The sequence below is a fragment of the Palaemon carinicauda genome, chromosome 18, assembly GCF_036898095.1.
Source record: "Palaemon carinicauda isolate YSFRI2023 chromosome 18, ASM3689809v2, whole genome shotgun sequence".
Taxonomy (NCBI): domain Eukaryota; kingdom Metazoa; phylum Arthropoda; class Malacostraca; order Decapoda; family Palaemonidae; genus Palaemon; species Palaemon carinicauda.
The window spans coordinates 37,052,250-37,075,052 of NC_090742.1; the positions used below are offsets into that span (position 1 = coordinate 37,052,250).

Sequence of the window (22,803 nt, forward strand, 5' to 3'; positions counted from 1 at the left end):
TATCATTTAGGGTAATGATAAAATCCGTTCAAACAACCTGAGATTCCCGGCAGCATTTGTTTGAAGAAAGCTTTCGACAAAAATAAGACTTCGCTATACTAGATATTAAGATAAATTATTTTGAAAGAAATGCTTATATGTTTTATTTAATTTAAATCTTTATTAGATATTTCTTGTTTGATAAACAACCCATCTAGATAAAATTCAATTACCAAAATGAGGCTAGTACTATGAAAGAACAGTATGCCAATGAAATATTTGTGATCACGAGACAAGGTTTGTTTATTTCGAACTTCGGTGTACACAAGCCTTGATAAACAACCACTACAATAGTTACGGAAGAATGTATTAATTTTAAAATAATAAAAATCATGTATTATCTGACAATAAACACAAAAACTAATAGAATTGTCAGCATTGGTCCCAAAATACGAAAATAAATGCAAAAAACTGTATAATATATATACTTTTAAAGTTCCCGGCCACTCCTCTTGACGTCATATCCGGGATATACACGTAAGCTTTTCTATCAAACTTAATAAACAGAGAAATTTAAAATAAAATAATAACTTTTAAATAAGTTAAAAATAAAGACAAAACATATTAGAGAATTTGGAATTTTAATGTATGTTATTAAAGAAGATACTTAAATGGACAAAGAAGAAGCCTTTCCTCCTCCCCCTTCATTCCCCCATAAGTGTCCCGTCCGCTACGCATCGCAGCGAGACTTTGCTACGGCCGGCGTAAAGGCCAATATTTTTCAAGTTTTGTGTATTAATTTAGTGGCAACGTCTATTGCAAGATGGTAAAAGGAGAAGTGAGTAACTGCAGAAGCAACTGAAAGTATTTTATAAGTATTTTTTTGACGACTAGATTCATTTTTTCATACATCGCGTTTGTCGTACTGACAACGGATTTCCCAAAAGCTAGACGCCATTTTGTGCATCATTGTCGTCTCGTCGTTGTGGTACGATGGAATTATTTTCAGTGCAAATGGTTTCCATGTTTCCGTCATGATTGTTCCCTTGATAGTTATGTTTGTAAATTACCTCAGGAGGCTTTCGGCCTGGGTATAATTTTTTTGTATCATCAGACTTGTGTAAGGTGTTCAGTAATCCATATTTGTGTACAGCATTACTTTCATTGTGGGTAGAATTTCTAGGTCGAGGCGGTAAATCATACACAAGGTATATATCCCTTAATCGGTATCACGTGTAAACTCCCTTGTGTGTAGTTGACTAGGGGAAAAAACGAAGCCTATGCCACCGATTCATTTTGGGCGGGGACCATGTGGTAGGCTGGGGCGTGATAAGAAAAAAAATGGTGGAATCCCATTTAGTAGGTCTGATTGAAGATGAACACTCGAAGAAGGCAAGGTTGTTTTGTTAGGAAGGTTACTCCAATCTTTAAGGGATATTCCAGTATCAACGACCCTTATCTACCGTTGTGTACCCTGTTGAACCCATATGGTTCTTACAAAGCATACTTGGCCAGGCACTCCGTCTACAATTACCCGTGTTGTTTTTTTTTTTTTTATTGGAAAATTTCCTGACCTATAAGAAAACCACTTACCTTACCTGAATAAAGGGCAGTAATTGTTTTTGTAATTATTACCGGGAAACCTATCGTTAACCGGCGATAACGTTGCTAAGGACAAACTTGAAGCAAGGGCATTTCTACCATGTTTCTATCTTAGGGCTACTGTTGGTTGGTGGTGTGTACACCCCATTGTATATCACAAATGCTTTAGTCTTTATTTTTACATTAAGCCTACCATACCCGATTAAAAGGTCAGTTTTATGTTGAGCTTACAAGGTAACCCTGTTTTCACTACTTATCAGTTCTTAATGCTTGGATTGGTATTTGTTTACAAGAACCTGCTCTCCATTTACTCCCAAATTATGCTATCTTGCAGCTCTCCTATTCTTTTACAGTAATTACGTGGTTCTCTAAATGCTGGGAAAGCATAAAAATTCAAGATATGGGAGTTTTTTAATTTATTATATTATGATTATACGCCATATCAAATGTACGCTGGCATCACAAATTCTGTTCAGTCGACTATGTTATATCAGTTCCAGGTTGTTTAATGAGGAAACTGAGCTAGTTTTTTTTTTTATATAACCCCTCTCCTCCCTTCCTCAACATATCTTGCATTCCCAGCATTAAAAGTCCCTCTTAATTACTATACAAAATGAGGAAGGCTTTGAAAACTAAGTAATAAAGATTAGGGCTCTGTTCTTTGTAGCTGACTGTCCAATTGTAGCTAAAAATATATATGCTGAAACAACAAGAATATCAGTAGAAGTATGTAAAGAATGTGGGTTAGAAATAAACAAAATTAAGCCATATAATTATATATATGAAAGAAAAACGAAGAAATACAGGGTATTAAAGTAACAGATAGCATAAAATACTTAGGAATAGAGATAGAAGGGAAAAGAAGTGTTTATAAAACAAAAGAAAATGATGGAATTGGCAGAAAAGCTAGCCACAAAATAATAGGCAGAACTTATTGGGGGAATGTAGCCTTACCGGGAATACTATATGGCCCAGCAGTAATGAACATAACAGATAGGGAAATAAAAAGATTACTACAAATTGAAAACGGAGTAGGAAGAAAAATTTTGGTCCATGTGCATCAGTAGCAATACTACGGGGAGAAATAGGAATGTCTGAAATGAAAACTAGGATAGCAGGAGGAAGGCTAAGGTTTATGAAAGGGTTAAAAGAGGGGAGAAATAATTTGCTGAAGAAAATTCTGGAAGAAATGAAAGAAAATGAAATTAACAGGTGGATGAGAGAGTAGGAAAGATATGGAAATGAACGATAGAACCTTTAGGAGAATGGGAAGAGAAGAGCTCAAGGCCAAGAGTAGAGAAGTAAAAATAGAGAAAACTATCTTGAAATATTATTATTATTATTATTATTACTTACTAAGCTACAACCCTAGTTGGAAAAGCAGTATGCTATAAGCCCAGGGGCTCCAACAGGGAAAATAGCTCAGTGCGGAAAGGAAAAAAGGAAAATAAAATATTCTAAGAAGAGTAACAACAATAAATATCTCCTATATAAACTATAAAAACTTTAACAAAACAAGAGGAAGAGAAATAAGATAGGAGAGTGTGCTCGAGTGTACCCTCAAGCAAGAGAACTCTAACCCAAGACAGTGAAAGGCCATGGTACAGAGGCTATGGCACTACCCAAGACTAGAGAACAGTGGTTTGATTTTGGAGTGTCCTTCTCCTAGAAGAGCTGCTTACCATAGCTAAAGAGTCTCTTCTACCCTTACCAAGAGGAAAGTGGCACTGAACAAGTATAGTGCAGTAACCCCTTGGGTGATGAAGAATTGTTTGGTAATCTGTGTTGTCAGGTGTATGAGGATAGAGGAGAATATGTAAAGAATATGCCAGACTATTCAGTGTGTATGTAGGCAAAGGGAAAATGAACCGTAACCAGAGAGGAGGATCCAATGTAGTACTGTCTGGCCAGTCAAAAGACCCCATAACTCTCTAGCGGTAGTATCTCAATGGGTGGCTGGTGCCCTGGCCAACCTACTACAAACAAGAAAAAGGTCAAATAGTAGAAGAAATGTTTTATGACAAACCCGATTCTGTTATGTATTGAGCTAGGACCAACTGTTTAAAATTAAATGATAGGAAAACACAAGTAGGAGGGAAGGTAGAATATAAGCTATGTGGGGCAGTTACTGAAGACCTCGCCCATTTCATGCTTGACTGTCCAGACCTCAGCGACGCGAGAAGGAAAATAGAATTACAGCAGCCGTACGAAGAAGAAAAGATGATAATAGGAAACGTGCTGTTCAAGAAAGAAGGAATAGAGAAAAGAAAAATGTTTATCAGATGTGGAAAAGAGAGAAGAAAATAAGACATAGATTTAAGAAGCAAACCAAGCAAGTGCCGATGGAAAGGCGAATCCCTCCGCCCAACAACTGAACTGAGGAGAGCTGCATGACTGCATAAATTTGGGGGTAAATGGAGAGCATGGTCTTGTAGAAAAAATACTCTGATTTGATAAGTAATATTGAATTATTGGTTTCCCCCAAATAGTCTTTATCTACCAAGTTACACCAACTATAGATATGCATACGTCAAGAACACTTGTATTGTAATTGTAATTCAACTTTTGTGTATACTATACCCAAGGTTTGCGTAAATTAGGCCTTTATGAAGTCCTAATAATGGTCATTTAGTTTCTTAATGACTTCTGGGTACTGTCTGGCCTTCATAGGAAGTTTTCATGATGTATAGTATTAAAAACTTGTATTAAATGAGTTATTCAAATGTTACATCATATTCAGGCCTGTTCTTTGTTAGAATCAAGGTCATAACTGAATTCTGCCTGGTATGTAAAGGTAACTAATCCCAAATATCAATGGAAGATGGGTACTTTTAAGATGTTGGATGTGATGCTCTGCAGTGGTTTTTCCTTGATATTTTAAAATTTGGCGTGTCTAAATTTGATGAAAAGGGTGTCTAGATTGAGCCTGTTCATGGAGAAACTTGAAATTAAATATTGTCTAATGGAAGCCTTATTCCGTACAGTACTGGTGATCGGTTGGACCGATTGAAGTGTAACGTAATCATTTCCCATTTCGGGAATTGGGCCATTGTAAAAAAAATTGCTGTAAAACTACTTGATGGCAAGTATATCTTGTACTTGCTTAATTTGGTACCAGTTTTGACCCCCCTTACTAAGTCGCCACCATGTATTTGTGTGAATTATATACCGCCTCCATAACAAACCTCCAAACGCAGACTTGGTAAGGGAAGAATTTGGTGAAGCTGAGATTGAAGACAGTATCTCCAGATTAAGGGGGTTTGTTGAAAGAAATACAGTAATTGGTCTGGTTTGGTAGCAAAACTATGTTCAAAGCGTAAAGTTTAGTGTTGAAGTCCTTCAATTAATCTTATTTTTTTAATAATAAAAAATTAAATGATTTGCCAGACTTTGAAGTACATTTCCAACTAATTATTTTAAGTAATTGCATAATTAAGCAAGGTAGTGGGAGCATCTTGCTTTATTTATAATTCTTGCTACAGGTTTTATTATGTATACAGTATAGCCCATGAAGCCCGAAACTAACTCATTGCTTTGTCAATAGGTTGTTGCTTGGGTACGTGTATAGGACGTAGGGACAAAGTTGAAAGACGTGGAAAATAAAAAACTCCAAAATGTCAGGAATGGTATGTTTATTTTGCATATTGCGTGTTTTGCTATGATTATTGATTGTCCGAATGCTCGTTTCACAATGTAAGGTAGATTTACCTTTTCATGCAAGTAATTTTTGATTAATGTTGCAGAATACATAAGTTCATAGTTGTTTTCATGACTGTCCCTGCGTTCTACACATTTGAAATTTACTGTGACAATGTAGGGGTCTCTAGTTTCTTTTTGAAAGGGTGACTGCCTTTGATTTCAATTCCCATTAAGTTAATCAACTTTGAACCTAACCGGACATTTGTGTATGGTCTTTTCAATGCCATGTAGCTGACTTTTCAACTATTGAAGTTTGTGGTGAGAATTGTCATATCGGAAAGATTATAAGTTGGCCTTAACTATAAACACAGATTAGTCAGGAGAAAATAAGTCATTTTTTTCTATTAATCCTATCTTCCTGTTCTGTAATCATTCTAGTTTTGTCAAAGCTTTCTCACCAACTTGTTGCTATTTTGAGATCTACTTATGGTAATATTAGTTAAATGCTGACCAAGTTAGGGTACTTTGTAGTCCTTCAATAATCCAATACCTTTGGTATTAGACAATACTTAGGACTTCTCGGCCTAGGGTTAGTATGGACCCAGTCGAGTTTATTGAACGTAGTGATAGCCTTAAAAAAAATCCTGAAACTGGTAATAAATTAACCTTACAATGCCAAATTGGCATCCGGACATTATATACTTTAAGGTTTAATACTCGGAAGGCCTAAGCTTCAGTTTAAATTTGTGTCTTGGCCTTGACTTCCCTTTCCTGTTATCAAGTAAAAATCCCAACTGCTTATTAACAGCCAAATCATTGGTAACTTTCTCATTCTTACCTAACTTATTTCAGTTATTTCTAGCTTGAACACTTCACATGGTCCTTCCTAAACTAATATACATTGAGTGAATATAAACTGACTAAGGAATAAAGATTTCTTGTGTATCCAGTCATTCATGTACTGTATTAACAAAACTTTAACTCTAGATTGAATTATTGCCCTTTAAACTCCTCGCCTCATTGGAGGCCTTAGGGGCTTGAAATATGAAGACAATGTCAATTTGCAATGCTGTATATTGATAATGGTAAGTTCTAACCATCTGTAAATATTTTGTAACTAATCTAAAGTTTTGTAATATGTTATGTTGATTTAAATAGTTGATCGTAATACATTAATGGTGACCCAAATTTTGTCACATCAAATAAAATAACATCTCAGAGGGGAAGTACTTGAATTGAAATATGACTATCAAGTCTTGAAAATAGAGGGGACCAGTGGGTTTTTTTTTTATCGAATGAAATATACATAGAGCAATATAATCTATTAAAAGAAATTAGGTGATTAAGAAATGTTTGAGACTTTCAGGGTGGTGTTTTTTAAGACATCTACCATGGTATGCTGTTTACCAGGGATCAAATTTCTATTTGTAGAGATTGTGTAATTAAAACCTGCAGTTATCAGTTGGAATGTATTGTATGAATTGCTCACTTAGTAAAACCAGTATCCTACAGTGTTGCTTATACTGTAAATGAAACTTTTTGATCGCTCGAAGAGGCTTTGCAAAGATAAAAATTTGACGTTGCAAATTAACATTACATTATCTTTCACAAATACTTATAAGCAAACTGAATTAGTTTTGTAATTACGTAACAATGTTAATAAGCATGATTTACAGCGTACATTCATTGTCCATGTAATGTCTTCTATGGCACAGGAAGTAGACTATGCAAAGGTCCGTGATTTAACCCATAACCAAAAAAATCCATGAATCAATCCCAAATGATAGTGATCATTTCTGAATGTCTTGTTTAAGGGGTCTGGATTGACCCTTACTGTAGATGCAATTAACCCTACTTGAATATCCCATGCAATCGAAAGCTGTGTAAATGCCTATGCAATTGCAAGACTCCTTTTAAATAACCCATTCAATTGTAAGGCCCCTTTTAAATAACCCATTCAATTGTAAGGCCCCTTTTAAATAACCCATTCAATTGTAAGGCCCCTTTTAAATAACCCATTCAATTGTAAGGCCCCTTTTAAATAACCCATTCAATTGTAAGGCCCCTTTTAAATAACCCATTCAATTGAATCCCATGTCATAGAAAGGATTTTGATATGTTGAATAGCATAGAAGGCCCTGTTGAAATTCCGTTTAAATATCCCAAGACCTAGATTAAGCCAACTAATAGTAAGGTTAGTAACCATTGGGTAAAGCCACTGGGGACTGGTGGTTAGATCTGAATTGAATTTAGAAGTAAGCATCTAAGTTTATGAAAGTTGGATAACCAAATTATTTCCCAATGGTTAGTTCATGATAAAGTAGTTTATTATTATTTGCAAGCAGTGTGGTTTGACGTCGGATGCCTTTGTTTAACCTAGTCTGTATTGCATTCTCACTTTCACCTTTTTATTTTTGGGGGCAGCCTGCGCAAGTCTCTTGCATTCTTGTTATTTATCATCAAAGCTTGCTTTGTGATCTGCTAAGGTTAATGGTTTGATGATGCTTTGCTTTGTACACAACTTCATAATGCCATTGTTTTTCGTTTATCAGTTATGTCCTCTTCCTTGTAACATCGGTTTTGATGGAACAATTTTTCAATGAGATACACTTGGGGCGGAGGAAAATTTGTGTGCGACTTTTATTTTTTAGGTTTTCTCCTTATTAGTGGAAGGGCTACTAGAAAAAAAGTAGGTAAAGAAACTTCAAAATAGATTGTAATGGTTTTAATCTTGATACATCCTGTAATATATCCGTTTCTCGTAATCTTGCATATGCTTCTCTTCACTTGGGCTCCTTCCTTAATCCCCCGTGAAGTTCATTCACCTTTGTAATATCAAATTGTTAAGTATTAGGGAATTTAGCTATTTCAAGTCCATGTTGCTAAACGTTATATCTCGCATCCATATTGTTACAAGAGTATGGTGGCAGTGCCATTCGCCTGCTTCTAAAAGCGTGTTAACAGCTTTAGTCCAAAATAAAGAGTGGGGGTATTCGAGGTTGGGATACGCTGTTGCCTTGCTGTGTAAACAAATGAGGTGCCAATCTTCTGATTTAAGTCAGACATTGCAAAAAAACAGATATAAGATATACAGTACGTCAATATTTTAACATTGAAGGAAAGTAAACGTGTAATACGTAAGGTTGCGCTTCTGTTACGTTGTGAATGCCCGATGAACACGTGCTCAGCGTAGTCGTTTATGAGCCATGTGTAATGAATGGGTCATTTTGACCGGAGCTAATTCATAACCGCGGGCTGACGTCATCGATGATGTAACCGCTAGCGCGGGAATCAAGCGAAGTGAAAACAAACCAGAGCAATGGCTTACAATTACCTGAATTCTTTGGATGGAGCTGCTAAAACACATTACAATATAAATTTAAATGCTTCAGGGGAGTAATAAGATATAAAATACAACGGTTCTAACTTCTAGCGACACTTGCAAGTTAAAAATGATGATAAACAATAATTATTTTGAACTGTTTACTTACAGCACACAAGTGTGAGGTGTATTACTGCTGGCCTCATAAACCAATCGCCTTCTCTTGTCATTTCGCTCATAACTCTCAAGTTGTCATTTGGCTTTGGCATAGCTGTCTTTCTTGAAAGGCAGTATGCATGGAATGTAGTCTGGGTGTTCTTTCTCAGTCATGTTGGGTTTACCTGTATTTTGGCAATTTAATATAAATTCATAATGAACACCAATAGACATACTGTTGGAACACCAACCACCAGAATGTTAAATTTTATTAAAATATGTTAAATTTCATAAATGCCTGAGATAAAGTGTTCACTACAAATAACCCGACTTTAGTGGGGACCATTTGTGTCCATTTGGATTCATTTGCTGGCATGCTGCAAGCCACTTATCCCTCCTATCCGGGCTTTTGCTACGACTGGGGAACTTGTAAAAATGCAACATCTTTCCTTGCATCATATTGTGATTCTTGCAGTTGAAAATAACACATGATGAAGGCATAATGGCGAATAATTTAGCTTTAACAGACGACCGTTCATGCAGCACCACGTAAAAGTGTGGTTTGTTTTCACTGCGCCACGTGCGGGAAGTCACGTGACTGCTCAGTTACCCGGATGGCCCGCGGTTATCAATAGGATTTGTTGACACACAACTCTTTCGCAACTACACACCCAAGGCGAAAAATTTCCTTCAAAGTAAGCCAGTATTTGTTGTAGAAGCAGCAGTACGAAGGATTTTCGATATGTCAAAGGCAATTCATTGAGCAGTGTGCAATGAAAACTGTCAATGAACATGTATATAAGCTCAGTTAGTGTACTATATATGCGTTCATACAGATATACTCACATTTCATGTTTGACGACGCATCATACAAATTTGGTGCCTTGGTTACGTATCATAGGCGGAAACATGGCAACATCGTGTGAGGGGATACCTCCGGGTTGTGCCCCCTCAATGTTGGTTTTAGATGGGTGGGACAATGCCACCAGAATTCACAAAATTTTAAGGCTTGTGCCCTCAACATATTTTGTGTGAAAGATTTGTTTCCTGGTCTGTAAATAAGGATTTGTATCCTTGTAGGAACTATATATTTATATAAGTGTTTAAAAATGTTTGAATTTTTATTAAAAGCTGATGGTCTATTGTGCGTGCACCAGTTCTTGACCCGATGACATTCATCAAGGACACTTTCCACCACAGCTGGGATGGAAGAGTATTCAACAACCCCCAACTGTCTGCTAACTGCGGTGATACCCGACCTTGATCTCACTTTTAGTCAATTTTTGAGAATTATTGTCCAGACCCACTATTCTAGCCCCACGTAAAAACTTACACCATGCCCTTTCTTCCCTGTCTCTTATTGGGTAGACTATTCAGGTCCTCCGCGAAAAGTGTTTATCAATGGTAACCGTGAGAGATATCAAGCTGCTTAAGGAAGTCCTCCCAACAGTCTACCAAGTCAAGGGAAGGGGGCAGTCCTCTGCATGCGGTGTCTGTAAAATTTGTTCGCTGTAGCATATTTCTTTTTGTTTCTTTGAGAGAAAAAAAATATTGTCAATGCCAGTAATCAGGTTATTAGGCTGCTCTAGGCTAGTCTTCTGACTTATGGGTCTCAACCTGGGAACCTCCAGATATACAGTATCAATATGCTCATGAAGATGGGTCTCAACCTGGGAACCTCCAGATATACAGTATCAATATGCTCATGAAGATGGGTCTCAACCTGGGAACCTCCAGATATACAGTATCAATATGCTCATGAAGACTTTGGAACAATCTGCTGCTGCCCCACCCCCTGGTCAGGTATGACTTCTGGGAAGGAAGCTCATTGAAGGTGTCATTTCTCAGGAAACCCTTTGTGAAGTCCTTGTGGGAAGCACCCTTAAGGTAGTTTTTCTAAGTGCCATCTGCCAAGAGTGTCTGAGAGGTCCTAGGGATCTACCTGGTCTCTCACTAGATAGGCTGGGTATGAAGAGTACATCCACGAGATGCAACCAATACGCAACTCCCTCTGTTGTTTCAGAATCACGGGACAAACCATGTATAACCTGTTTGTAAACATATGGTTGGGTGAGAAAGGAAGAAGTTGGTGGGAATACAGAAGGTCCACAACTTATACATACAACAGATACAAACAAATCAAATTGAAAATAAAGATAGATGAATAGATACTGTTATGAAACAATATTATGTCATTAATGTAGTCAACAAAATGACACATGAATAACCTGATATTTCATATGAAACCTGACTATTTGTTGACTTTTGTATCTGGAAATCATAGGCATGTGATTGAGGTTAGGCCTACCTTAGGCTAAAATTTAACAAAACTCTACTTATAAACAGCTCTTTGGAACCAATCAAATTTATAAGTTGAACCTTAGCCTATCAGAAGTCCCTCTCAGGAAGGGGGGGGGGGGGGGGTTATGAAAGAGGCGGTCTACCTCCACTTCTCGCTATCCACAAGATGTTAAGATACGTTCTTAGGCCTGATCGTTGCTGCTCAACAAGTAGTACTCACAAGACTGGATACCTTCTCCTTAGTCCTGGTAGTTGCCACCCAACAAGTAATGTAGAAGCAGTTTCAATTTTTGCGGCTTGGTGGTTATAAAATGAGGTGACTTTTAGAAGTGTGTAGTATAGCTCTTTAATCGATCAAGTACTATGGGGTGAAAAATATAGACCCGACAAACATGTTACATGTATGGAGACCTGAAAGTAACACTTGTTAGGTCCTTCCACCCCCCCCCCCCCCCCTGGAGAAGTTGTCTGTGGGTAGATATTTTAAGTTGACTCCTGTATGATATAGGTACCTACCTTTGGGTTCTTTGTGTAATAGGGTTCCCCCTATTATTTATCTCATTTCTCACTGCGCCTTATTTGAAAGGACGAAGGCCTGTATTCGTATCAGAACAAATCACACATTTTAATAATTTGGTTTTTCTTACTACAAACCCCGAGTACTATTTAGACTTGCCTTATTCTTTTCCCCAAACTAATCTGGGACCGGGAACTTCAGAATTAAGTAGAGCCTTGTGCAAGAAGGGCTACTCCACCACATAAGATATGAATTTTTCTCCCAGTCTTGTCACCAGAAGCTTGGATAAAAGCTGCTAAGTAAAAAAGATTTGGCTGTTTATTTAGGAAAAATAGAAATTGACTAAATTTTCGTTTTTAAAAATTGAAATTGTTGGCAAATTCGTTTCCTGAAATGTTGGATAAAGGCTTTGTAAAGGTAGGCTAAGAGTAATAAAGGACACATTATCCTTAGCTCACAACGGGCAGTCAGTTTCTTATGTAAAGGGATTATATGTGGTATTACTGTAATTTTCATTTTGAAGCCCAAAAATTTCTGTACTAAGAAAAATCTTGGACCTATCTGCCCTCCGAAACCTGTGAGAGGAAGAGCAGTTAGCTATGGTATAGATTTACATATACTGTATATATAACTGCTATGTACAGAGTGAGTGATATGTGAACACTTCAAAGGGCGTGGTGTTACTCTACTTAATGTAGGTTGTTAGTTCTATTTCTGCAGAAGGGATGCTTTCAAATATTTGATGCATTTACTCAGGATTCAGGAATGAAACGCTTTTGTTCTCAAACGTGCAAGGCTGTTCTGAAGGTTTTGCCTTGCCTCTTGCACAAAGCTCTAAACCATGCAAGTGTTATTTTATTTTCATCCTTGGCTGTTCAGACCGGTATTTAGGGCTTAGGAATAGAGTAACTTTCCTTTAGAAATACTTCCAACCTAAGGAGGATCCACATGTGACACTATCCAACTATTTAGACCTCTACAGTATATACCTTTGTCCCTACTCATTGCTTTTTATACTAACAATTATATAATTACTCTAAATCTTGCTCATGGTGTCCAGACTATATATTTTTGTCATCTGATTAGTCAAGGAAAAAGTAGGCCAATATCTGGAAATATATTTGAAAGTAGCGAAGACTTATGGTGATGGTACTAGTAATCTTAGCTATGATGAAAAGTTTATTTTTGTAATAACTCGTATGTCTTGTGATTTTTTTTTTTTTCAATAGCAAACAAAGTGCCATAGCTTAGATCTCTGGTTATATGAAAGTAGGTCAATTGTAGTTCTCTTAAGAGATTATAACGCCTGGAAATGTTTTGCTTAACAGTGTGTAGGATTGTCTCTACCAAATGACTTCAGTTATACTGGTCATAAATGGTAGGGAATGAGGGATTGTATTTGAAAGCAGTGTTTTATATATTAATATGTTGTTTCATGTCCAGTATGTTTTGAGAATGTGAGTAAATTTGCACTAATACATTTGAATGATGGTTATTCCAAGTTTAACAGGTGTTTTGGGTAGCTGAATGTAACAGCAAATTAACGGGCCACCATGACTTATTATATTTGATTTCTGATTGGTGCATTTATGTACGTGATCCAGCCTTGACCAGAAACTCGGTACTCGAAGCATCGTTTTAGTTGCTTTGTGTTATGAAAAGAAATGCCAGTTTCCGGTGTTAACCTAGTTTGGTAGCTTATGCAAATGAGGAGGAACTTTATAGATTACATAGGCAAAGGTATCCAGGCTCAGTTATTCAGGGAGAAACTTGGGAAAACTTGGAAAACTTGAACTTCCAAACAACAAACTTTTTAATATTTAGACCTGGCTGTTTACCTGAACAATTTATGTACTCAACTGCTTTGCTATTGTAGTGTCATAAAGGCCTTTTCCAGTCGGCAGTCATTGCTGTAACTGAATTGTAATGGTTTGGGTTAACTTTTCTGATATTGTAGGTGTACATGTTGCCTTCAACTTGATTTCATTCTTTGGGGCTTCCCCTGTACTGTAATAGTAATTTTGAGAATGCTTTATTAGTAGAATTGATAATGTAATGATGCAAATACTGTAGTTTTTACTTTAGAATTATTCTAATAGGTGCATTTACCATACTTTAGGAAATTAGTCTTAAGTGTAAATACATTGTGACCAATACCCATTTTCCCTTTTTCACCCCCTCCCCATTTTTCTGAAGGCGAGAGTCAACCGCTCGAGTAGAATCCGCGTAAGTTGCAGGTCGACTGTATACGTTTATAAGCCATTAGTTCAAGAATAGCTTTTAATGTGAGCTATCTTTTATCTAGTGCTTGTTAGTTTTTTAATATTAAAATGCAACGAATTAGAAACTACAATTTTTTTCTTTTACATGCAAATTGGCTGCCAAGTTCTTTAGTATGCCAATATAACTAGGTTATTCTCATGTCCTTGCTTTTGTAACCTTGTAACCAGGTATGACAGATCCTTGCTGAGATTTTTTTAGTCCTTTTTTAGCTGTTCTATAGGTATTTAGTTAATGACCGAAAGCTGTTGCTTTTAGGTATTTTAGTGTGATCTTCCCTTGAATTTTTTTTAATTGTATAAATGCTTGAAATTGCTTTTACATGTAGATATGTGAATTAATTTTACTAATGAAGGCACAATTTTAAGAGTACATGACTGTTTTAAAATTTTTATGGTGTCACTTGTAATGCTTTGATGTTATACTTTTAGAAATCTTGAGAAATTTTAGTGTTAGGTTCCCCCTGCTGCTGCACATGTAAAACTTTCCATTTTTTTCATGCTAATCTTAGGAAAAACTTTTCATCTAATACTATACATAAATGAAATTTAAGGCAATTATCATCATGAAAATGTAGTTGGGTAATAACAGTACAAAGTTCCTTAATTTACTTAATTACCCTCTCAACTTTGTGAAAAGTAATATCCCTATATAGTATAAGAAATTTCTTTTGTAGTTTAATATCAATGATTATTGGTTAATAAGTAATTTTTCAATTAACAGTACTAAGAACTTAATTTTTAGGTGTTTTATAATTATTAAAAAATTGACTGCTCTAGGTAATGTGGATTTTAATTTAAAGATAAAAGGTGGAGCCCCTAAGAATGATAGACTTGTCAAGTGAAGGCTTGGGTCATTACTGAAATCAGTGATTATGTATCATACCCTTAGTCTCTCTTTGTGGTTTAGAATCGAGAGAATAAAGTAATACACCTTGAAAACTTAAGTGGTTTTGCTAGACTTTTGTTTGAAATTCTCAGTTTTACTGTTGAATTAAAAGAAATTAGAATGCTGGATGAAAAAATACTGATAGACGTGAAGAGAATTTTTGGTTGGGGGGGTCTAGAAATTAGGTTGTACTCTAGGGACTCTGGTGATTATTGAATAATAAATGCCTGTGCTCAAGGTTAACAGACTTGAAAAGATATTTTTCTTTCGTGGTGTACTTGAAATAATGATTGTACAGTATATGGCAAAAACACATAATTTTACCTTTTTGAGAAGAAAAGAATGGTTTTCAAATGGATTTAAATGCAAGGGATCAAAGAAAATCTTTTATGAAGGTGGTGCTGGATTATGGTAAATGTGAATTTTGTTATGCCTGAGTTCTTATGACGATTTTGAAACTTGAAGGGCTTCAATGAAACTTGTTGCATGTTTGATTTTTAGGTTTTTCAATAATAACTAACAGTAAAGTAGTTGCCAAAGGAATAAAAGGCTCAGTAGAGAGCAGAATTGGAACTAGTGACAATAGCAGTATTATTATTATTTTGGGGGAAGGAAAGACAGAAAAGGTTTGATGCGTGGTGTAAGAGTGTACATAGCGGTGGTAGTTTATTTGTAACGATGTTTTTATGTAATGTGATTAGTGTTACAATTATTATTGTCGAATGAAGACCAACGTTGTGTTTTAAACTAGTTTTTATTTTTTTGGGGGGCCGGGGTGGAGGTTTAAGGGTTCAATTTATAGGCTATATTTTTGTCAAGGTTGCTGTCCATTGAGTGCTGAATAATTCCAGGGAATAGTGGAATGTTTGATTAATGTTATTTCAAGGTGTTGTGCTAAAAGATTTGAAAATAATCAAGTAGAGTAGATATCCGTTTTGACCTAGATAGCAGGATTGTAAATTACCGTGTATAGGGCTAAATTCTCTTAGAAGGTTGAATATTGTGCATTGCAATTTGTGCTAAACTTTTCATATTCTTCTGAAACTATCACTTACAAGGACCATGTTCCACGTAAGCCATATGATTGTTTGACTTTTAATGAAAAGTCTGTGAGTGCTTGAATAACCATGTAAAGGAAGATGATTTACGGTATTTTAGTTCTAACGAGGGCATATGCAACCGTTGGTGAATTCATAACCTAATTTTGATAGTCAATAAATAAAACTAGAAAATGTTTTTAAAGTAAGGGATTAGAGGTGTTATGCTGAATCTCATTATATTTAGCAAATATTGTGCAGGCAATTCGCATTGAGATGTAACAGAAGTTAACAAATAGGGTACTAGAGGACTGAGAGAATTGGTTTGCATAGATCAAGGCATAAAAATCTGGTTGAAAGAATGATTGTCAGTTTTAAGTATTCTTTTCTCTTTTTGTCCGTACACTAGTTACTGTATTACCTTGCTATTGTACCTGCAATGAGAAATACTGTACTGTACGAAATGTCAGTTCCATAAATGTTCATTGTAAGGAAAAAGATGAAACCTTTAGAAATGCCTACTTGTATTGTGTAATATATTCTTCATAATTATTTACTTGATACAGTATGACAGTGAGACTGGAGATGGGTACTACCAACAATCGATGCAGGGGGGCAGGAACAGAAATCCGGTAAGGAAGTGTAGTACAGTATTTCATATCTAGAATTTATTTTATAAAGTAATTAAAATTGAGTGCCTTTGTGTTTCGGTTTCCATTGTGATTATGTATAACCATTGTCCAAGGGTGTATGCAGTTTATATCCTTGGTCAGGCGACATGTTGTGGTGGGGTTTTTCTGGATCTGTAGTTCTTCCTATTGGCAGATGTTAATGCAAAAAAAAAAAAAAAATTCTTGAAAGACTACCATTGATGTTATAATTTGCTATTGGAGGACAGTATCTATGCAAACCATCTCTGGGTCTTTATACGGCAGAAATCTAGTAACTGGCCTGAAATTTTTCGTGCATCTTTGTATGTGTGGTTATGTAGTACAGTAGTACACTATACATAAAGGGTTTAGAAGTCCAGTGACTAATTGTTGATCTTTTGCTTGTGCATGCAATTTAGCTACATGAAAGTTTTTTTACTATTTTGTGGGTCCATTTTAAGTGGTTTTTGTCAAAATGACTTTAATCTTATTCAAGTTTAACATAAGCTTTAGAATGGTTTAATAAGCAGTGTGTAGTCCTTGTCAATGACAAGTTCAAAGCTTAGTATTAAGACTTTATGCGTCTATTGGCTGTGTAAGCTTCTTAATTTCTAGTTGCTAGTAAGTGTTTGTCGGTGAAATGAGACTGTCTAAAGGGGTGGAGTGGCCTGTTGAATGTTGGTTACTTTGAAGTATTCAATTTAATTTTAGTGGTCTTTTTTGGAGAGTTATGTATTCATTTGAAGACTCAGTATAGTAGTGTTACGTATAATGTTTACTGTTTACAAGGCCCAATAATATTACGAATGCAAGAAGGTGACTTCTATTACGTCAAACGTTTATTGCTGTGTTTTGCGTTGCAGTCATGGTAATCGAAGAATTTGTATTGGCTTCAGCAAGAATGTATTGTAAAATAACTAATGAATTTTTAATTGTACATTTCAGGACCAGGAGCCCGAGCAGCTCCGCAAGTTGTTCATTGGCGGGCTCGATTACCGTACTACAGATGACAGCTTGAAAGCCTATTTTGAGCAGTTTGGTGAGATTGTTGATGTAGTTGTCATGAAGGACCCAAAAACAAAACGTTCTCGTGGTTTTGGATTTGTTGCATTTTCTCAGCCCTACATGGTTGATGAAGCACAGAAAAATAGACCCCACAAAGTAAGTTGGAAACCACCGATGTCAAGGTTTATTGAAGTAAATATTTTACTGAAAGTGTTTTCATTTTATGTAGAAAATATGCATAATTTAATCTTAGTTTACCAGTGTTTTAACCTTTCCAGATTGATGGTCGTCCTGTTGACACAAAGCGTGCAGTCCCCAGAGATGAAATAGGCAAATTAGAGTCTGGTGTAACAGTTAAAAAGTTATTTGTTGGGGGCATTAAAGATGATGTTGAAGAGGAGGTAAGGTTACCAGATGTTCTCTAAATATGAAAATATTAGGCCAGCTCTCATTAAAAATGTCAAGAAACCTAATTAAATGTTGGAGTACATAACTTATCACCAAATGCGATGTAGAGAAGCCGATTTTGATTATTATAATGTCAACTTTTTATTAATATAGATATGTTCAATATAGATATGTTCATTTCATTTCAGGATTTGAGAGAATTGTTCTCCGAGTATGGAAATGTAGTGTCAGTCAGTATACCTACTGAAAAGGAGTCTCAGAAGAAGAGAGGCTTTGCATTTGTTGAATTTGAAGATTACGACTCTGTAGATAAGGCCTGCGTCCAATGTAGTAAGTAATAGAAGATCTTGACTGCTTTGCTACTTTTAAGTTGTGCCGTTGCTAACTTATGTTATACAGTACTTTGGAGACATTGAATTTTTCTATTCCAAAATACCTGTGTCCCATTCAGAAGTGTGGTCCTAGATATGTATTAATATATCTACTGGATAGTAGCCTTGATCTTGTAAACGTACATTGTATTGAAGATTACTTGAACTTAGTTTTTATATTGGGAACTAGCTTTGGTCTGTAGGTTTAAATTTATTATTACTGTAGTAGATGTACATAAACATTTTATTTACTTGACAGTGTAAGTATAATTTTAGGGAGCTCATCTCACCTTAATTTCAATTTCTTTTATAGCACATAAAAGTATCCAGTTGAAAGGAAAGAAAGTTGAAGTGAAAAAAGCATTATCTAAGAACGAAATGCAAATTCAACAGCAGCGAAGAATGGGCGGAGGCGGAATGGGAGGTGGTATGGGCGGAGGCGGAATGGGAGGTGGTATGGGAAGAGGTGGCGGTGGCGGCGGCGGTGGAAACGGCCCTTGGGCTGGTGGCAGAAATAACGATTGGGGTAATAACCAAGGTCCAGGATGGGGTGGAGGTGAGTTATCTGTCACAAGAAATTGAATGTCCTAAATCAGATACGTTGAAAAATTTGAACAAGAATTTCATAAGTTTAACTACTATAGATAAGATATATAAGGGATGTAAACAATTATCCTTTATTTGAAATACGAGTGAACAGAAATAGCTGCGTAAGGGAACTGTCACTCCGAACTTAATAATGATTGAAAAAATTGCTCCTTATTAGGGAATAAATTTACAGATAACCGGAGTGGTTGGGGCAACCAAGGAAACTATGGTGGTGGGCCCAATCAATCTGGACCTGGCGGATACAACCAAGGAGGCTATGGAGGAAATCAAGGGCCATGGCAAGGTGGCCCACCCAACAATCAGAATTGGAACAACCAGAGCAATCAGGGTGGATGGGGACCACAGCCTGGAAACTATGGTGGCGGCCCTAACAACTGGGGTCAAGGAGGTCCTAACGATTTTGGTAATAACTACGGTCAGAGCTATGGTGGTGGTCCAATGAGAAATCAAGGTTATCAGAACAACAGACCGGCTCCATACAGTGCTGGTAAGTGGCCACAGGGTTTTAGCTCAGTTTTAATGCATTTTGATACTTCACATTAAATAGGTATAGTTCATAATGTATAGATGTAAGCGTGCTTAGCTCAATTGTATTTGTAATTGATAAATAATAGAAAATACTGTATAGATTACTCTATGTAAAATGCATTATTGTGCCGAAGAGTAAAAATATCTGGAAAATCCGATAATTGGAAACTTGAATCTGTTGTATGGGAACTGGTTAGTTGGTATCTAGTGGTACCTCAAATTGTAATGAATTATTTGTCTTACAGGTGGTGGCGGAGGTGCAGGTGGTGGAGGCTACAATGCTGGCGGTCCAGGAAACTACGGAAACCCCCCCAACATGAATGCGGGTGGGCCTAGACGATTTTAAATTGTACTCTAGTGAGTACCTGTATGTTACTGACTTTATCAACAGCATTAGCCAGTTGATGTTAAAATAAGTCATGAAATATCTCTTAAGAAAGTGATGGAGTGCTTTAATAAATTACTTATTGATGACTACTAACCTGACAGTTAAATAATGACTAATTGATTATTTTCCACCACACACTAGGTACATAGCAAGGTTAGCCATGCAGTCAGGCAGACAGACAGGCAGGGCTTCAGTCAGGGCCCAGTCAGGCATGATAACTAGAACTGAGGCAGGCGAGCTGAAAGAGAAATACAGAGATAGGGCTATATGAGGCAGCACAGCTCCTCGACACCCCAAGATGTAGAGGGAGCCTGTGCACGGAACATTCCATTCGGCGCATGGACTAGCCACTTGCCTCGTTACTAGGAGATAAAAAACATAACAGTATATCTAATATATATATTCTGGATGAACTCTGATGAAGAAAAACTATTATTCAGTACTTGCATTTTTGTATTTAGGATGTGTAGAAGTGACAATTATTACATACAGTACTCTTATATTCATTTAAGAAGAACCAAAGCGTAGTCAGTTAATCGTTGTGTGCAGCAATTGTATTTTCATTTTACAAATAAATTACTACTAAGAAAAGTGTATGTTGAAATCCTGAGGTTTAAAGAAAGAATATAAGTAAAGAAAGGCTTTTAATGATAAGAGAAAGTTTGGATCGGAGAGGGATCTAGGCAGTGAGGATCTTAGGAAACTGTCTAGGTCAAAACCTTAAGGTAGGTTCATGTGTTTGAGTTTTGTGGTGTAGGCAGTAATGTATTTATAGGGTTTGGGTACACGTTAATTTATTTTTTAAATATTTTATTTCCTTGAGTGGTTAGCACAATGTGTAGTGGTGCTAGGTCACGCTTAGTGTGAGTGCACTCTTCAGCTTTGTATACCCATGCCATTGTCTTTTTGACTATACTGTATTCCCCCCAGAATCTTTGAATCTTCGAGATATGTGGCTATTTATTCCAATTTTGAGTCATGTTAACGCAAATTTAAGCTCTCTCTTATCCCCAGGTCAGACGTGAACATACTGCCTACCAAAGAAGTCGGGACCTGCTGGTTCGGCATAACGAAGCTGTGATACTGCCAGATATATATTTATAGAATATATTTTTAATATAAGTTTTTAATAAATTTGGTGGTTTGCTTTGCCTTTTGAAGGTTTTTTGCATCTTTTAAAAGCATAAATTCAGCATTTTAGAGTACTGTAATTGAGTGATCTCCTTTTGTCTAATGATGTAATTGGCATTCAGCTCTTACAGCAAGGGCACATATCGTTGTGTAAAGATAAAGTACAACTAAGTCATGGTTGAAGGTTTTTAGGTCCTGTACTTTACAGCTGCTTTGTAATTTTTTTTTTTTTTTTAACAATTTCATCTATATCATAATAATCATTTGAAATCCTCTAGTTCATATAGGTCTACAACTTGACTAGTTTTAAGAATAGGGGCCTAAGTGTGAAAAGATGATGGTTTTTTTCAGTCAAATCATTGAATAAGTAGTTTAGCATACAGAGGTTATACTACTTGGGCGAATGCAAACTTCCTACGCAAATGCAAACCTTTGTCCTTTAGTAGTGGTGTATTTGGCAATGCTCGTTCATGGCCAAGGAAGAACTTTTAGATTCTGGTAACTGGCATGCAGTGGCCTTTTTTGCTGAACGGAAGCTACGTTCAGTTTTCTAGTGTTCTACTTGTTCACTGGTGAGTAAACTGTAAAATACAGATATATCCAGTACTGCCTGATCATCATTGTGGAATTTGTCGGTAAGGTTAAGGTTGATCTGGGCTGTGGATGTTCTTGATCCACCACTGCACTTGTGAGGGCTACAGGGGCTTGTCCTCAAAGTAGGTGGAATTTCAGTATGGAAAAAAAAGCAAAACAAGAACATTCTTCTTTGACTTCATCATCCAGCTACCCCCTCCGAAGTTTTTCTCTACTCTTTGGAGGGCAACTGAATAAGACATTTATTTGAAAAGGTGATTGAGTCCTGCTTTCCGTAGAAAAACAAACATATGCGTCGATTAACTTTGCCAGTGGGCTATTAAAACTAGTGCCATCAGCTATTATGCATCTTCTGGGAAGTTGGGGAAGAAATTTCAGGGGCGAGGATTCTGCTTTTCCCAAATGAGTGAAAATCGCTTGCATCTCTGGGCTTCAGTCCCAAAAGTGTGTGAGGACGAAATGCCCTCGATATGGAAAACTGAAACCTTTGAGAATCGAGGTTTTGTTAGTGTTTATGAACTCGCTATGCCAACCTCGCATGCATAACCGTTGGCCAAGAGAGTGCAACTCTCGCCCTCTAGTGCACGCTCCTCATCCACATACATGTGCACAAGACCCTCAACTGAGGTGAGATGTTGAGTGCTGTTCGATTTTACCAGACTTCCACCACATGAGTATACACCCTTTTCTAAATATGGTGTGCATAATTAGAAAGTTCTGTATGCCTCTAGAAGTCCTCGAGAGGAAAATGAGAAACCAGGAGATTGGCCAAACCTTTTTCCTCCTTTTTGGTTCCAAGAGTTGATTGACCAAAGGAGCGACAACTCCAAACTCATCTGAGTTGCAGGTTCTTCCCATCAAGTTTTATAAAATAAGAAAATGGTGCAACAAAGTGGTAAAACACCCCTTGAGAGGTCGCAGATATATACAGTATAGGGAAATGGCAGGACGGGTAAAATACCCTTTTTAAGTTAAGGTTGCTGCTTTGCATTTAAAAAAAAAGGCAGCCACAATGCGAGGATCCTCAACGAGAGCGCCGAGGTATACACACGAATAAACCAAGGTTTTCTTGGAGAGAGTGGGATTCAATTAAAGTCATCATCAACCCCAATCTTTCCAGGACCCTTAGGCTCCAGATGTACTGGAACTCCCCCCACCCCCAACCTTATGTATCCAAAAACTGAAGGGATAGGTTTCTACTACGATAGACTGTAATCGGATTTTTCCACGTAAGTTGATCTCTGTCTTCTCAAGGCGGAGAAGCAATTGTAATATGGAGCTAGTTCTAACGTCTCCTTCAACCTCTTGAAGTAGTAATATTAATGTTGGGAATGTCAGCGGAAAGTCTAACGCAACAACCATCCCGTTTCTGACCTTTGAAGACCTGAACGTGGAGGC

The 22,803-nt window shown here is 36.8% G+C and overlaps 1 protein-coding gene across 6 annotated transcripts; it reads left to right on the forward strand.

Annotated features, from left to right (window-relative positions):
- Positions 1-662: 662 nt before the first annotated feature.
- LOC137657772 (heterogeneous nuclear ribonucleoprotein A1, A2/B1 homolog) lies at positions 663-20,814 on the forward strand. Of its 6 annotated transcripts, XM_068392279.1 has the most exons (10): positions 665-817; positions 5,126-5,207; positions 16,288-16,353; positions 17,317-17,532; positions 17,655-17,777; positions 17,973-18,114; positions 18,469-18,711; positions 18,922-19,251; positions 19,538-19,649; positions 19,822-20,271. In XM_068392279.1, the coding sequence occupies exons 2-9, from the start codon at positions 5,196-5,198 to the stop codon at positions 19,636-19,638; spliced, it is 1,233 nt and encodes a 410-aa protein (XP_068248380.1). In that variant the 5' UTR covers positions 665-817; positions 5,126-5,195; the 3' UTR covers positions 19,639-19,649; positions 19,822-20,271. The 6 variants fall into 6 exon arrangements, with proteins under 6 accessions (XP_068248379.1, XP_068248381.1, XP_068248378.1 ...); XM_068392278.1 differs by lacking the exons at positions 5,126-5,207; positions 19,822-20,271 and adding an exon at positions 20,695-20,814 and having other exon boundaries at positions 663-817; XM_068392280.1 differs by lacking the exons at positions 5,126-5,207; positions 19,822-20,271 and adding an exon at positions 20,695-20,814 and having other exon boundaries at positions 663-817; positions 19,538-19,618.
- The last annotated feature ends 1,989 nt before the right edge of the window (positions 20,815-22,803 follow it).

Coding starts and splice junctions, on each gene's coding strand:
- LOC137657772 (XM_068392278.1), top strand. Junction 16,354..17,316: donor GGGGCAGGAACAGAAATCCG/GTAAGGAAGTGT, acceptor TGTACATTTCAG/GACCAGGAGCCCGAGCAGCT. Junction 17,533..17,654: donor AGAAAAATAGACCCCACAAA/GTAAGTTGGAAA, acceptor TAACCTTTCCAG/ATTGATGGTCGTCCTGTTGA.